Here is a 15,033-nt window from a genome sequence, read left to right on the forward strand (position 1 = left end):
CAAAGCCATCCACAAGAGTGGTATAAATAATAAAAAACCTTAAAGTAAAAAAAATGCACATTTGGAGAAATAGTGTAAAATATTGATTAGCATTCTAATGTACTCTGTCACGTGTCTCTGAAGTGACTGGCAGGGTGCAACCTTAATCTTTTCTTCAGTTTGGGTTCAAACAAGCTGGGGGTAAACACTTGCAAATTGTGTCCTTGTCACTAGTTATCATTGTTATTGTTGCAATTAATGTTTTAAACATTAGTGATTTTTGAATCATTAGTTCACGTGCAGAATTACAGACTTAGACTCTTAGCTCTTTAAATGTTAGTCGAAATCCTGTTGAGCTCCTGTTCACTACATTAAAAGTCTTGGGCCATCTACTGCAGACAGAAGATCAAATTAAAAAGCTGTATAAACTACAGTGCCTCCTTAAGGTAGTCTCAGTAGTAGGGCTCCAGTGCAATTTCCTTCCAAATCACATTGTTGCACCGATTTATATTGTACCTTTCATAGTGAATCACACTGAACAGTCCAGTTATAAACACGGCATAAGCATAATGATTACTGACCACCAGAAATACTGCCACCAGTGCCCATCACACAGAGGTATGGCACACGTCACTGATGCCATCACCTGAGTCTTGCGCCTATGGGGAGGTGTCAAACCCAAGTATTAATGAAACATTGTTCTACCTGCGATGGGAATGTTATTGGCATTGTCACCTTGGAACGTTACTGACAGCATGTCACAAGATTGCTATTGCCATGGCTACTTCAGGATACATTTAGTATTATCACTCCAGCCCATTTGAAAATATACCTTCAAACTCTGGAGAGTTGTCCTAACATGTATTGTCCAGCGCAACCCGTCTTATTTACTGGCAAGTTCCTCCTGACATGAAAGGCGCGATACAAATATAATCCATCGTTGCTGTTTCCTGGAACAAAAGCCATCCAATTCACGTCCCCTTTAATTTCAGTGCTTTTATTTTTATTCAGAGTAATCTCACAGATCTATTTACTTTTTCCACAATAAGCCAACTACATGTTCTTGAAATGTTATTACATGGGGAGATAGCATACTTATCTCCATGTTTAGGCTGCAAGCTCTGAAATTCTTCTAACTACAGTGTGTGCGAACCTCTGGTGCACTAGTAAACTCTGGGTGATATTTACAATCATGTTTTACATTCGGTTCTTTGGTCTTAGAAACAGAAGCATTTTCTCAATCACTCCAAATTAGCAGAGTCAGAAGCAAAAGCAAAGCTACCTTCACTCTTGCCACACCATGGTTTCGCTACACCTTTATCGCCTATACCATTTGTGTGAAATTTTCCACCTCCTACACCTTTCTGCAAATATGACTGACAATTCATGCTGTGGGTTTCATGCTCACTAGACACCTCAGGCTCGGGTGCTCAAATTTTACTTCACATGGATTTTTTACAGGCAAAAGAGAACAAGAGAATTGTCATCATCCTGGACAAGATTCAAACACAGTTTTCAGAAGTGACAGGACAATATGCCAACTCACTTTGACATCCAGTCTAAATTCCCAAGGTAATGAATTGGCTGTTAGAGGACTGTCGTGTGACATCTATTAGCAGGATTAATAACAATTATGCAATTGAATCCTTTTGGAGTTTTACAAAGGCTTGTTGTGCATCAATATTGCAACCCTCGTCCTGGCCTGGTGTGAGCAGATGTGTGTAAACGTGTTGAAATATACGTTACTCGTGGTCTCTAAAACAAGCATCACCATAAACAAAAGCTAAACCACAGCACTGTGGTTGGATTCTGCACAGCAGTTAACTCCAGCAATTAAATCGAAACTTATTGCAATACTTTTGAGACCTGCAGAGAAACAGAAGAAACACATTATTATCTGAATCTTACTCAGAACTTCATATGAGACACCTGGAATTTCCACAGGATAACATTTTCCTACACTGATTTATTTCCTTAGTAGGCTTTTTCATACACAACACAAAAACAATCGCAATGGTTAGGAAAATAGGTTAAATATACTGCAACATTCAGTGGGCACATAAAGCTAAGCTCGCGGCTATATTTAGCAAACTATGGCTTTGCCAGAAGAAATCTAAAGCAATATAAACCCTGTGCTTTTTATGGGGTATAATTAAAAGTGGTCTCACTTACTTTCTCCAAGCCCTGGATAAGTATGTTTATTAATTGCACAACTTTTAGTTAATTTTCTTCATAGCTTGCAAAGTAAAATATTTGTTTGAAAAAAAGGGTTTGTTTCTCCGGAGACAATCTGCCTTAACAAAAAGATTACTGCCTTCTAATGTATAACTTATATTGATGTGTGTTGCTTTTCAAAAATCATTTATGCAGCCAATATTTATTGTCTGCACAAACGCAAGTGATCAGAGATCACTCAGATTTTTAAATTAAGTTAAATGATGACTGATCGAGAAAATATTTAAAAACTATCCAGTATTTATGTTGAAACGAACATGGAAATGCTGCTTTACTATCGGTGTTTGTTAAACTGTAAGTCTGTCACAGAGTGATAGAGGTGACCTTTGTAAGCAAGGGAAATAATGTACGGCTGGAAAGACAACAAGATGCCATCCATTAAAGCAATGAAGTACTGTACTTGCTCTTTGTGCATGAAAGCAGAATGACACAATTAATGTGCTTCTCACTTGTATGGTAATAAAATACCGAACGTCCTATAGGGCACCATTAAAATGTTGCAAAACTGTTGTCTGTGCTGTGAGTTCATCTATGCTCCATCCTGCATGAACCTTCTGCTGAAAGGCACTATACAAATGTAATTTGTTGTTGTAATAACATAATATATAATAATAATTAATAATGCAATCTGTAATAATAGTCTTTTCTTCTTCCAATAGCAAAAGCAATCAATAGTAATTGACTATGTTGAAATACAGTACAAGTCTTCCCAAAAAACATTAACTACAATATTGCCTGTTGTAAGATTCTTAATAACAGATAGGAGGCAGTAACTGCAGTATTTGTTTTCTATTATTGCTCGACCTATTCATATTGAAAATAGGACAGTCTCTTCTTGTAATCGGAGTCTGTGAATAATGAGCACAAAGTGCCTGACATTCACTGAAGTTACAAACAGATACTTTTTAAATCATACTCTTCTGACAAGAAAGAATGTTGTGCTAATGAGTCATACTGAATAATGTGCACTGACCCACAAACTAAATACCCGATGAAGATTATTCAATCTAACCACAAAATAACCCATTTTAAAATGTTGATATTGGTCAGATGCCACAACTTGGTCTGTAAAATTCTCACCATCACTGAGGATATTTATTTGCTTAATATACAAGAAGTTTCTTTAACCCTTAAGGCACGAGACCTTGGCTGAACCATCCACAGAGTCCGATTGAAGTTTTCTCTGACATTGACAATACTCGAAAATGTACTTTGCTTGGTGTAAATTGGCCAAAATTATTTTCCTGGCAAGAGTTCAAGATTTATTTCAAACATTTGTTTGCATTGAGTAAGTAGTGTGTATGCTTTCAATGGACGAAAGTCATTGCCCATAGCAGTGCTGTGATTAAGAACCGATTAGAACACAGATATAGCCAGCAACTCTACATAATTTGCATAATCCTCCCCCCAAAAAAAATCCCAGGCTACGTTCTTGCATTAATAAAAGCTGTCTGAACCAGAGGCCAGAAAGTGCTAGTCATACCACTGTCTTAAAACTCACGATTGTGTGAAATGTTCGAAATTCTTAATTTGGAAGCTAAATTTCCTCTGTTGTTATAAAAGCAGTGTGGAAAGCTGGCTTCCATAATCAGGACTCAATTTAAGATTTTTCCAAAACTCTCCACCATTTAAAATTGTAAGGCAATTCTCCTAGGGATAAGACGGTGCACATTTTCTGCTCTGCAAGCAGTGGACAAGCACCGAACTAAAGGGACAAAGGGAGAGGTTGATTTCTTCAACGACTGATCCAGGGCCTGACTTGAGAGAAATAAGGAAAAGAAATGAATGTAACTCCACAGCACATGTGAGTTTGTGCTTTTGACAGATTCTTGAACGGCCTCTGATATGCCACTTACTACCAAGCTTTTGAAAGTGGCCGACCCGAATCGTTTCAAAACGTTTACTCTTAGATCACAAAGGGCTGCTTTCACAACATGCTGGAGTGTTCACGTTTTCCTCAAGACTGACTTCTCTAGCTGGCTTGCTCTCTAGCGTTGGATATTTATTTTTCCACTGCTGCCAAAAGTGCGACTGAACCCCATTAAGGGCTCTGGGATGCCGTCCGGGGAGAAGGGCGCTATATAAATGCAAGTTGTTCTCATTGCTGTTAACTTTGCCACTTGCGAACAGTCCTCCAGGTAAGGAGGGTGGGGGACAACGCTCCTAAAGGTATATTTGAGCACATCTGAAGAGTCACAGCCGGCTCCAGTAACACACTTCACTGCCTTAAGCAGCAAAGCAGATTGAATATCCAGCAGCGGCTTAATCAAACTGTGGAGTAGCTGACAAGACTTCACCTACGTTGTTGTTTTATTGATTCTATCCTGGACTAGAGAGCTTTGGAGCCTTTCTTACACCCATATGTTCAAACTTTGCAAACCGCTAGAGAAAGTGGCAGGCTCATTTGTGATGTTCCGAACATTTTTCCTCAGGCCGAATTATACTTTACCTTCTGACCCTAACTTAACTTTGCCTCTAGCCATTTAACATTGGACAGAGTAATGTGACATTACTCTGGATCACTGGTGGCCAACCTTTATGGTCGGCCAACAAAAAATATATATTTTTCTTGATTGAATATTTCTTGATTCAGAATCATTTTCAGATAAAAGCAGGAAAATTGTGAATGTCAGAGATTAACAAAAAAAAAACCCAAAATGCTGCAGATGCAAAGCATTTGGAAGAAAAAGCGCGGATTAGCATTTTAGGTGTTTTTCTTTTTCATGACTTCAGAAAGTTTGGGCTGATTTTGAGTGGCGATAAATTTCTGCAGCAAATGTCAAATTGTGTTGCAGAGAGTGTGCAGCTGCTCGATGGGGATGTCCCAGAGGCCCTGGCTGTAATATAGGGCAGCAATTTTTTTTATAACCTTGTTTTTAACACTGCATTGAAACACTCGGTAACATTACTTATCCTAAGGCAACTCTACTTCTGTTTTGGCCAGAGCTAACCCTTCAGGCACAAAAGTCTCTCTCTGCTAACATTTGTTCGTTTGAGCAGTACGCTTTTTTTAAAATTCGCTTTCCTGAATAAACTCTGACTCTTCGGAAATGGGATTATATTACAATGCATTGAGCACGACAAACTCTTCCACATTATGTCATACATCATCTACAATATACACAGTCATTACACTTTCCAGAAAATTCTATGAAGTACATTGAGAGGTCCTTCCTGAAAGGTACTATACCAAATGTAAGGATTATTATTATATCCCAGCACTGGCGAAAGTACGGACTACCCAAAGGAACTCCAACCAAGGAATGTTAAATTACTACTGCAGAAAAGATAAACACATAATGTCCTAAATGTTATTATTCACAAATGTGCAAACAGTAACTGATCTATGACAGAATCATAAAATGTTACAGCGAGGCAACAGACCATTCAACCCATCAAGACTATTGGTACTTTTCACCACATAAGCCAATGTATTACCACTCTCCTGCTCGCTCCCCAATATTTTGAAAATGTATGATTACCCAATTCTCTTTCAAAAGAATATATTGACTCTCTCTCAGCTACGGTTCATGGCAAGTGTATGCCACATTCTCACCCCTGACTGTGTAAGGAAACTTTTTTGAGCTTACTTTTTAATTGCTTTTTGGTCATTACCTTACATTTCATAGAATCACAGAATTATACAGCACAGAAGAAGGCCATTCGACCCATGATGTCTGTGCTGGCTCTTTGAAAAGCACTATCCAATTCAAACCCACTCCCCCATTTGTTGCAATATTCCTGGTAAGATGGTGAATGCTGATACCCTGCTTGTGTTCTCATTGTTTGAGAGTCACACATTAAATATTAAAGAAGTATTTGCTATATTTTTAACCAGTTACTCTGAATTGCCTCGTCTCGACATAATTATTTTTAAACAGTGGAGTCGAACGCAGAGCTAGTATTCAAATTGGTGAAGTGTACCTACAGCAGAAGAGACCTCGAAAAAAAAATAACGTTACAGGCTGCAAATAGCTGGTTAATGCACAAAAACCCATTCTTTTAGAATCAAAGACAGAAAGCAATGACCATTTAGAACAATTTCAACAATAAAAGGCACATAAATAGCTATTTATTTTGTATTTACTTACCCGGCTTGCATTATCAATTCTGTCAAAAGTGTTTTGTATATATAAATATATATGTGTGTATAATCTGTATCTGTCAGCAAAATCTGAGCAACATCACACTCAAAAATAACGTGGTTATTTGCGTCTCTCCAGTTTAAAGTCACAACTGTCGTGTTCTATAGGTTGAGAACCAAACAGGAAAAGGAAATAAGTAGCTGCAGAAAAATGAGCAGGAAGTCGGAATTGGTTAAGAAGACAAACCTCACTGAGATCTAAAAGGAGAATAAACTTTGCAAGCCTTTTTGTAAGTGGTTTTTGAACTGTGCACCAGATAAAATCAAACTACGAGTCCAACCATGATCGATGGATGTATTCCAGTTTCGCCCACAATATATTTGACTGCAGTGCAATTGAAAAGGTGTGAAAGAACTACCTCCCCACTCCACCATTAATCAGATTAACATAAGGTTTGTCATTATTGTTAATCATTCACCGCTGAGGTTAAACATACGTCACCTCCAACATAACAAGAGATGTTCAGATGAAAAAGGCCCTTTGGTGCATTTGATCTCATCTTTCTAGAAAGTCCACCCCACCATCACCTCATCATTCTGTGACCTTCTGCCACTCTGCCCCCACCCTCTGGCATTCCGTCCTGCAGTCCTTCTGCCTCGCCCCCTCCCTTGCCTCCTTCAAGACCTGTCTCGAGACCCTCCTTTTCGACTGTGCCTTCGGTCACCCTCCTTCACCCCCTTGCATAATAATCCCTCCAAAAACCAAAAACAACAATAAATCGGTCATTTTCAATCTACGACTGTTTGTGGGACAGTTGCTGTGCGCAATTGGCTGCCTCGTTCGCCCACAAATATACAGTCAATTCACTTTACAGTGTGTTCTGTGAAGCGCTTTGGGACGTCCTCCCGACGTGAAAAGCGCTATATCAAATGCAAGGATTATTATTATTATTATTGCATCCAGCACATAAGGAAGATGTATCAGGAAAGCCTGAGAAACTCCAGTATCTTTTACCCAGGGACAAGGACACATGAGTAAATTGCAGTGAAATTCTTCTCTGGACAAACAGCTGCTTTGTGAGTGCACCGAGACACAGAACGTCTACAAAGATGCTGAGAAGAAGCTATGCACACTGACATTAATGGAATTCTGAAACATGCTGCCACTTTCCTTCCCTTTCTATTGCATACCCTTGACATGAAGAAACACATTGGTTTTGCCATTTTTTCGGGTTTGTTGCCATGGTTATTCTCTAGTAGAATGCAATTAGAGCTTTATTGCTGATTCAGAAAACACCAGTCGCAAGTACTCATATGCTATCAAGAGAACTGCTGCCTCAATTAAATTGGAAGGAATTCGTATTTAGAGAAGTTTCTGGATAGAGAGTAATTCAAAAGCTTCGTCGTACATTTGGTGGCATGGAAACAGGGTACAGCCAGAGACAAATTGTCTCATAAATTTGGCTTCAATGGTCGCTGGGAGCACCAAAGGAGTTGAAGATATTGCGATTAACTGGTAAGTCATAGATTTCCCCTGGCTTAAACCATTGTATCATGATCTGGCCTCATCAGAACCATACACTCCGGGTTTGCCTGTGATACCGCAACCAAATGGAGGTGAATGCCACAAGTAGAAAAAAATTCTGTGAAGTTAGCAATTGAGGGGTGAAACTCTGGTCATAATCTTGAAGGAGCTGAGTCTCTGCAGATGTAGGACTCTTACACAGAATGTAGTCTTCCAAATCTATTGGGTTTGATGGCTTCGGACTATATTAAGTCAAGGATCGAGACACTTTCATCACGAGGTGAATGTCGGAGTCTGGAACACTGAAGATACTCATGGTGGCAAGCAGTTCCAAATTTCCTAAGGATTCCAAGTTTTCCAATTAACTTGGTTTGCTTCATTGTAGACACTGGGATCAAAACTGTTGTTTCCTGAAAACAAGTAAAAGTGTGTTTCGAAATATCTTTTCTTCCTGCCTTCTGAATAATGACAGGACCTGAATAAACGCATATAAAAATGCACTGGGCACTGGACACCATTATTCTGCATTCCTGCTGGATCAGGATCATTTTACATTACCCAAAATATATTTTATTAGCTTATTAATGCAAGACTGGATCCGATTTAGGGCAGAATTGCATAAATAATTCTAGCCACATAGTTTTCTGTGCTCAGGAATGCAAGGGAGGAACAAATCTTTACGCTGAAGTCAAGGGAGGGGTAGTATTCACTCCCAAAACTGTAGATCATATGCTAGAATAGCACATCTTCTGTCAATTTATGGTTATAGTGTCAAACATGGATGAAGCCCCGAAAAGGCATGAATTTATCTTCAGGTTTCAGTTTTTATGAGTTCAGCACAATATTTGTTGCAGGGTTAGGAGTGTCAGGAACAGGAAATTAAAAAAGTTGAATTTCAACTGAAAATACATTAACAACAATACAATTCATGATTCATGTATAGAATTATTTAATAGAATTTTAAGGATTTCATTACATTGAGTACATCATTTTCGAATTTTATAGGAATAATGCATCCATTTGTCATTTTTTATTATGAAAGTAAAATAATATGTGGTTTGATTATGCGCTGTATTTGAAAGTCTAAGAGACTGATTTGGTAAGGCAATATATCACATTGTCACAACGTTGGGGAAAAAAAGATCAGTGACGCTGCAGGATGTGTATATGTGTGTGTGAAACTCTTGTGCCTCAGCGATGAGTTCTGAATTCAAATTGGCATTTTTAAATTCATCTTGCGTACAGTACTGCATTAAATCAATGTTACAGTTCAACCATCAAGCACTCGGTGGTGGTAATCAAAATATTCTCTAAGGAAATGTTGCCGGTATTTCAGATGGATACCTGCACAGAACAAGGTTAAACACTGTGGTGGAGTGGACTATAGGGTTTGGGGTTGGGGTTTAGATGAAATGGGCCAGAAAACAATGCAGCCTGAATGTGTCTGGTTTGATTGAGGTACACCAACAATTGAATTTACATCACATCATTGCAATGTAAACTTGGCTGGTTTCCCCATATGCCTACTAAATAAAGCTACAAAAAAAGCTGATCTTCCTGAGTGCCAACATTGCAGGCTATTCACTGGTAATGACATCTGGGGGCAACCAGAGGTCTATCCCCTTGTGGAAAATGATAGCGAGAAATTTTCTAGATAAATAACCAGGGAAATTTTTGGGGGGAAAAGGCATTTGAATTCAACCCAAAAATGACAATATGGATTTTGCCAAAAAATAACAAGGACTAATTGGCCCTTTGGAATTTTTCCTTTTCTTAAACCGCAGCTATGTGACAATTCAAAGTAAGATACTTCATATTTTAAAAATAAACATTCGGGAGATGTTCAAATTCCAACCTTGAATTCAGTATAAAATGTAAATTACTTGTTGCGCATGGAATCAAGTGGAATAAGATTAAGTGCAGTTTGCTGATCGCTGGTTTAAACCTGGTTGGTAGGTCATGAGGCCAGCAGTTTATCACAGCATCAGCCATAAGACCATCAACTTAAATTTTAAGATGGGGCAGAAGTTTGCAAGAATTCTTAAATGGTCGTCTTAATTTAGAAGCCACATTCTTGCTGGATTCAAAATGAATCACTGAAGGAAATCTGTTCGGATATCAGAAATTTGGAAAATTTTCCTGTAATCTAAAATTTTAAGATAACGATCTTGAGACTGGTTAAAACCAAAAAAAATATTTGTGGGGGGGTGGGCTTCAGATTTGGATCGGCAGTGCTGTGTCAGGTTTCCCTTCACGCATTTCTGTTTGGATGTACCACAGTGGAATTCAGACTTAAATAAGTAACAGCTGTCTAGCACACCAGCGGCAAAAAAATCCATCTTGCTTCCAAATGTGGCATGTCTGTCGCAGTGAGATTATGATGGGGTTTCCAAATTCCAGGCTCGTGTCGTCAAAGTAGCTACTTAGTGACCTGAGAAGTTTCACACCTCAGGTGTATGACTGTTCATAAAGTGCAGTAAAACATCACGGCTAATTACCTTTGTTTCTAAATATAAAGAGGACAGATTGAAACTAGTTTGACCGTTGGTATAAATGACTGATTTTGTACCAACAACTGAACTCATACCTTGTGATATCTGAACTAGTTTTGGCTGTGTTGAACTCCTGTAAGATATTCCTAAAACCTATTGTCCTCGATAGGCACAAAATAATTGCAACTGATGAGGTGTGCTTCCGTATAATTATGTCTTATTCAAAAGAAAATGTTCAGCCTACGTTTGCAATAAAAAGTTAAAGTTATTAGTGTTAGAAAAATAATGATACCATACCTGAGACAGTCACCTATTGTTCTTTCAGACGCTGATTGACCTGCTGTGGATTTCCAGCATTTGTTTTTTCAAATTCAGGCTGTGCTAACTTGAGTAGTAACTGACTAAAACTGATAGGCCTGATGAATATACTACATGTGGGTCAGTGCTTTTCTATTTATGGTCAGCTTAGTGATAATGCTGAGGGAGTAGTGATTCACTGTAAGTAGTCCGACATTACTTTCTGCCCATTGGAGGTAGTTCTCTGGTTATGGTACTGATAATTCTATGCATTTTAAATAAGCTTGTACTTTTAAAAACAAGATTTTGATGGAAGGTGGCCCAAGAATTCTGCCCCCAAAATACACAGTCAACTCACTTTATAGTATCTTCTGAGAAGTACTTTGAGACGACTCGAAGACGTGATCAGGGGCTATCTCAAATGCAAGGATTATTATTATTATTAAGATAATTACAGATTGTTTTTCCTATACAATATTAGTGGTTTTGAGTTCAGAACATGCAACAAAATGGAAAATCTTTGCCTGCCTATTTAAAAGAATACTGTATTTGTATTGTATTGCAATACTGTTATAGTCCCTCATTTCTTTCCTGTTATCCTCACAAGGTTCTCCTGTGATATGAGACCTCATATTCAGAGTATAATCACAGGATTAAAGGGCAGTGATTATAAACTATATGCCTTTGTGTATGTACCTCAACAACATCACGTTGCTTTCTATTTATGCTGCTGTACCATTGTGATAGATTGCTGAACTTGACTGAACAATGCAGCACAAACAGACTAGAAAAACACATGTAAGTTTTGAAGGTAATGGCTCCAAGGGTTACAGCAATGATCAAGTCAATGATAATGCCAAAGACAAAGAGAGTTATTCTAAGTATGATTCTGAATGCTAAAATGCAGTCTTACAGTGGATGATGTACAGTACATCATTACAGTGAATACTGTATCTTCTGGGTTAACAAAGTAGTACCGAATAAGCAAATAAAGCACTGTAATTGTATTAAACTATTTGTACCAAGTTTATATAATTACACTGCTTCTGTGACCGTTCCAGAAATTTAGGGCTCTTTAAATGGAAGCTTGTCGTGCAGAAGCTGCCTTTTGTATTTTTGTTCTTATCTCTATTCCGAGAACAACTAGGAGTAGCATAAACACCTCAATGTGGTTGATAGAGTGGTGACTGCTTGTCATTTGTTATGGCGGTAACATGATAACCTCATTTTAATTCCACTAACTCATGGTTTCTTACTTATTATTATACTTTATTCTTATGCCAGGTTCACCTGAGATTATTTGTTCCTTACACAGGAAAGATGTTTTTAAATAAATCACAGACACAAGTATAGGTCCTGACCGTTTGTCATCAAAGCAAACTCACATTTATTCCAGAGCTAAAGCATTCACTTGGCCTGCCAAACAGGTGCACAACAGGACAGACAAGCTGGAGGCTTTGTTCCTGGATTATTAATAAACCGAACACCTGGTTATGGACATTTGATACAAGCTGATAGACATTTTACAGTGTTGCTTGTTTGTCATTCATTAAAGGTCTAATTAAAAAGACATGAAAAATGTTCACAGGACAGGTTCAAACACTGTCAGTTTAATTGATGGTGCGATCCTCTTAAATATTATTCAAATGTATGGATACCTATTCCTACATCTGTTACCGTCTCTCTGCTCAATCGTCAATGTTGAACAACACAACCACTTGCGTTTACACAACACCTTTTATTAAAAAGGACTTGACGAATGTTATGAAAATGAGAAATTGCGAACGATGTTTGACCAAAGACTTAGAAAGAGATATGGATGTAGGAGATTGTTGAGAGTTCCTGAAAATAGGGGCATAGGGTGGTTGAAAGGAGAGATTGTAGGGCTGTGAGCAAGCTCATGCATTGTGGTGTGCATAGACTGATGAATAAACATTCCACTGCTGCAAAACCCATTTGCTTCAAACGTCATTCGGAAGTCACAACTTGAGTATATGGTGGGGCACTGTCCACTGAAACTGCAAACCACTGTGACATACATAAAGGTTTCAAATGTAATTTCATGCCAGAGAATTAACTACACAGTCAGTCCCTTCTCTTTCTGCTGAGCCACCATCGAGAATTGCCAAGCAGAGGTCAGGAACCATTCCCTACTCAGAAAAGAAGGATAATTGAACGGTCACTAGTGACCACTCTCACTTGTCTCCTAGCTGCAGGTTATACAGTAGTGTTAGGAGAGTTAAGATAGTTTTAATCTGTTTAAAACTTTTTAATATTTTTAAGCAAGAAAGAAAGAAAGAAAGAAAGAAAGAAAGAAAGAAAGAAAGAAAGAAAGAAAGAAAGAAAGAAAGAAAGAAAGAAAGAAAGTCATCATGAACTCCTCTGAAACAATAGCTGTACTTCGAGTTTGGATATTGATTTGATACTGTATTCCTGAACCGTTACATATCTATTCTGAGCAGTGTAGAGTACCACCAATTTCATTTAATGGACACTGTCTGTTCTTCATTCAATAAATCAATCAGCCAGCCCACAGTTAAAATAACAGTCAAGGCGCTATCTAATATTTGGTTATTTGAAAAGTCTGGATGAGATGGAACGAAATGTTGCTAAGTGCAAACTTGGTAGGTTGTCTGATCAACAGCAATAAGGGTACCAAAATCTTCAACTAATGACTTTACTCATATTGGCAGTTGTTGGCAGAGAAGAGATGCATGAAGGAGGAACTGCCTGTTTCTGCATCAGTTGTTCTGACAACAGTAGAGCGACATTGGTTGCATAAGTCTTCCAATTCCTTCTTAAGAGCACAGTGAAATGACTGAAGATTAACAACTCCATTTCTAAACCAAAAGACAATTAATTATTAAAGAAAAAAGGTTAAGTGCTGCTGTGGCTGCAGACAATATTGATTCTGGAAGGCAATGAGGCAATTTTACAGCACATTGGAAGTAATCTCACATGTGGGCAACTATCTGCAGGGAACTATGTGGAGACTTGGTATTGTTGGCTCTTACCTATGAAATATTTTAATGGTGGGCTGGGTGTGCATTGAATTAAAACATTTTGTGTTAATCTCTGAAACCACATCCAGAATTTAGATCATTGATGGAATAAGCTCTCTTGCCTATTGACTACACAGCCTATGTGTAATGTGTTTGGGCACTCTCAACAAGCCTTCAAATAGCCACAGATATGAGTACTGTAATTTAGCACTGATTAGCAATCTCAGTTGGAGAGTTCACAGTTGTGGCTGGCAGGGGCAATGGAAATATTGGGAGAATGGAATGTGACAAATAGTATTTGCGACCGCGCCTTTGGTCACCTTCCCCCCCCCTCGGCTCGGTCCTGGGATCCGTTACTGTGAAGCGCTCTGAGACGCCGTCCAGCGTGGAGGGCGCTATATAAATCCAAGTGTTGTTGTTGTAGTATCAAATGGGCTTATTCTCCTGAGGTCCAAATCTGAATACACCCAAGATTGTGGATCAAACTCACACCTCACCTAATGTGGGACCAATGGAATGGTTCCATATTATAGGCCGTTCTATGGGTCCCATATTAGGTAACGTGCCATATTACATACAATCTTCAAAATTAAAATATCACAAAAGTGTTTTTTTTTAAAAAGGGGTACATAGAACAAATCTTCCTATTGCTGATTTAATTGTGGCTGGTGCCAAACTTAATCCTGTTAAAAGGTTGTATCAATCCCTGATGGGCTCAAACAGAGTAAGTGATGTGCCTGATGACAACCGCAAATTAAGTACAAAGGAAGCAGATGAGCATCCACGAACTGCAGTTCTTGTCGAAACACTCATTTTCATTTCAGAATTTGAGCTAAAGAAAAAAAAACTCAGCGTGCAAATTTCACTTCATGTTGAAATGATGTACGTGTAGTGCTTCGAAACAGAGAGAGACTTCCCATAAGATATTCAGTATTAGAAAATGTTCTGTGCAAAAGGAGGCCACTTGTCCCATCATGCTAGTGCCAACTGCTTTCATCATGAAAGGTTATTACAGGATAATAAATTCCTGTTAACTACTGAATAGAATAAAAAATGATACCACATACAACCTGTAAATCCTCCTAAATCTCAGCAGTCGACTGTCTGAAAATAGGTTTTTTTGTCTTATGATGGAATGTTAATCTATCACTATGACAACCAAAATGAAATAGCTACTGGTTTGGTTTGTCCTAGAAAAGAAAGGGCTGACTGGTTGCATATTGGAGTACCAGCAGATGGTAATATAAATTCAGATTGCAGGTTTCAACCCATACATTTCTTCACTGTAGAACATCAAACCCTCATTCGGAGATTTGATCTTATTTTAATTTCATTCTCTAAGCACCTTAGATTTTGCTGAACTAAGTGCAGTCTAATGCGTCTCGCACAACTAACGCATGCCATGAGTAATAACTCTCT

The 15,033-nt window shown here is 38.3% G+C and overlaps 1 protein-coding gene across 7 annotated transcripts in view; it reads right to left on the reverse strand.

The window, feature by feature from the left end:
* Positions 1-15,033, reverse strand: part of LOC103175330 (ena/VASP-like protein) — a 77,438-nt gene that overhangs the window by 37,145 nt on the left and 25,260 nt on the right. Inside the window, exon 1 of one of the 7 annotated variants that reach the window (XM_007888326.2) lies at positions 6,306-6,459. The exons of 5 other annotated variants lie outside the window; for them this stretch is intronic. In XM_007888326.2, the coding sequence (XP_007886517.1) occupies positions 6,306-6,316 (11 nt within the window). In that variant the 5' untranslated portion in view covers positions 6,317-6,459. Of the gene's footprint in view, positions 1-6,305; positions 6,460-15,033 lie in introns of those variants that run through there. One more of the 7 variants, XM_007888320.2, reaches the window with a different exon arrangement.

The sequence above is a fragment of the Callorhinchus milii genome, unplaced genomic scaffold (assembly GCF_018977255.1).
Source record: "Callorhinchus milii isolate IMCB2004 unplaced genomic scaffold, IMCB_Cmil_1.0 Scaffold9, whole genome shotgun sequence".
Taxonomy (NCBI): domain Eukaryota; kingdom Metazoa; phylum Chordata; class Chondrichthyes; order Chimaeriformes; family Callorhinchidae; genus Callorhinchus; species Callorhinchus milii.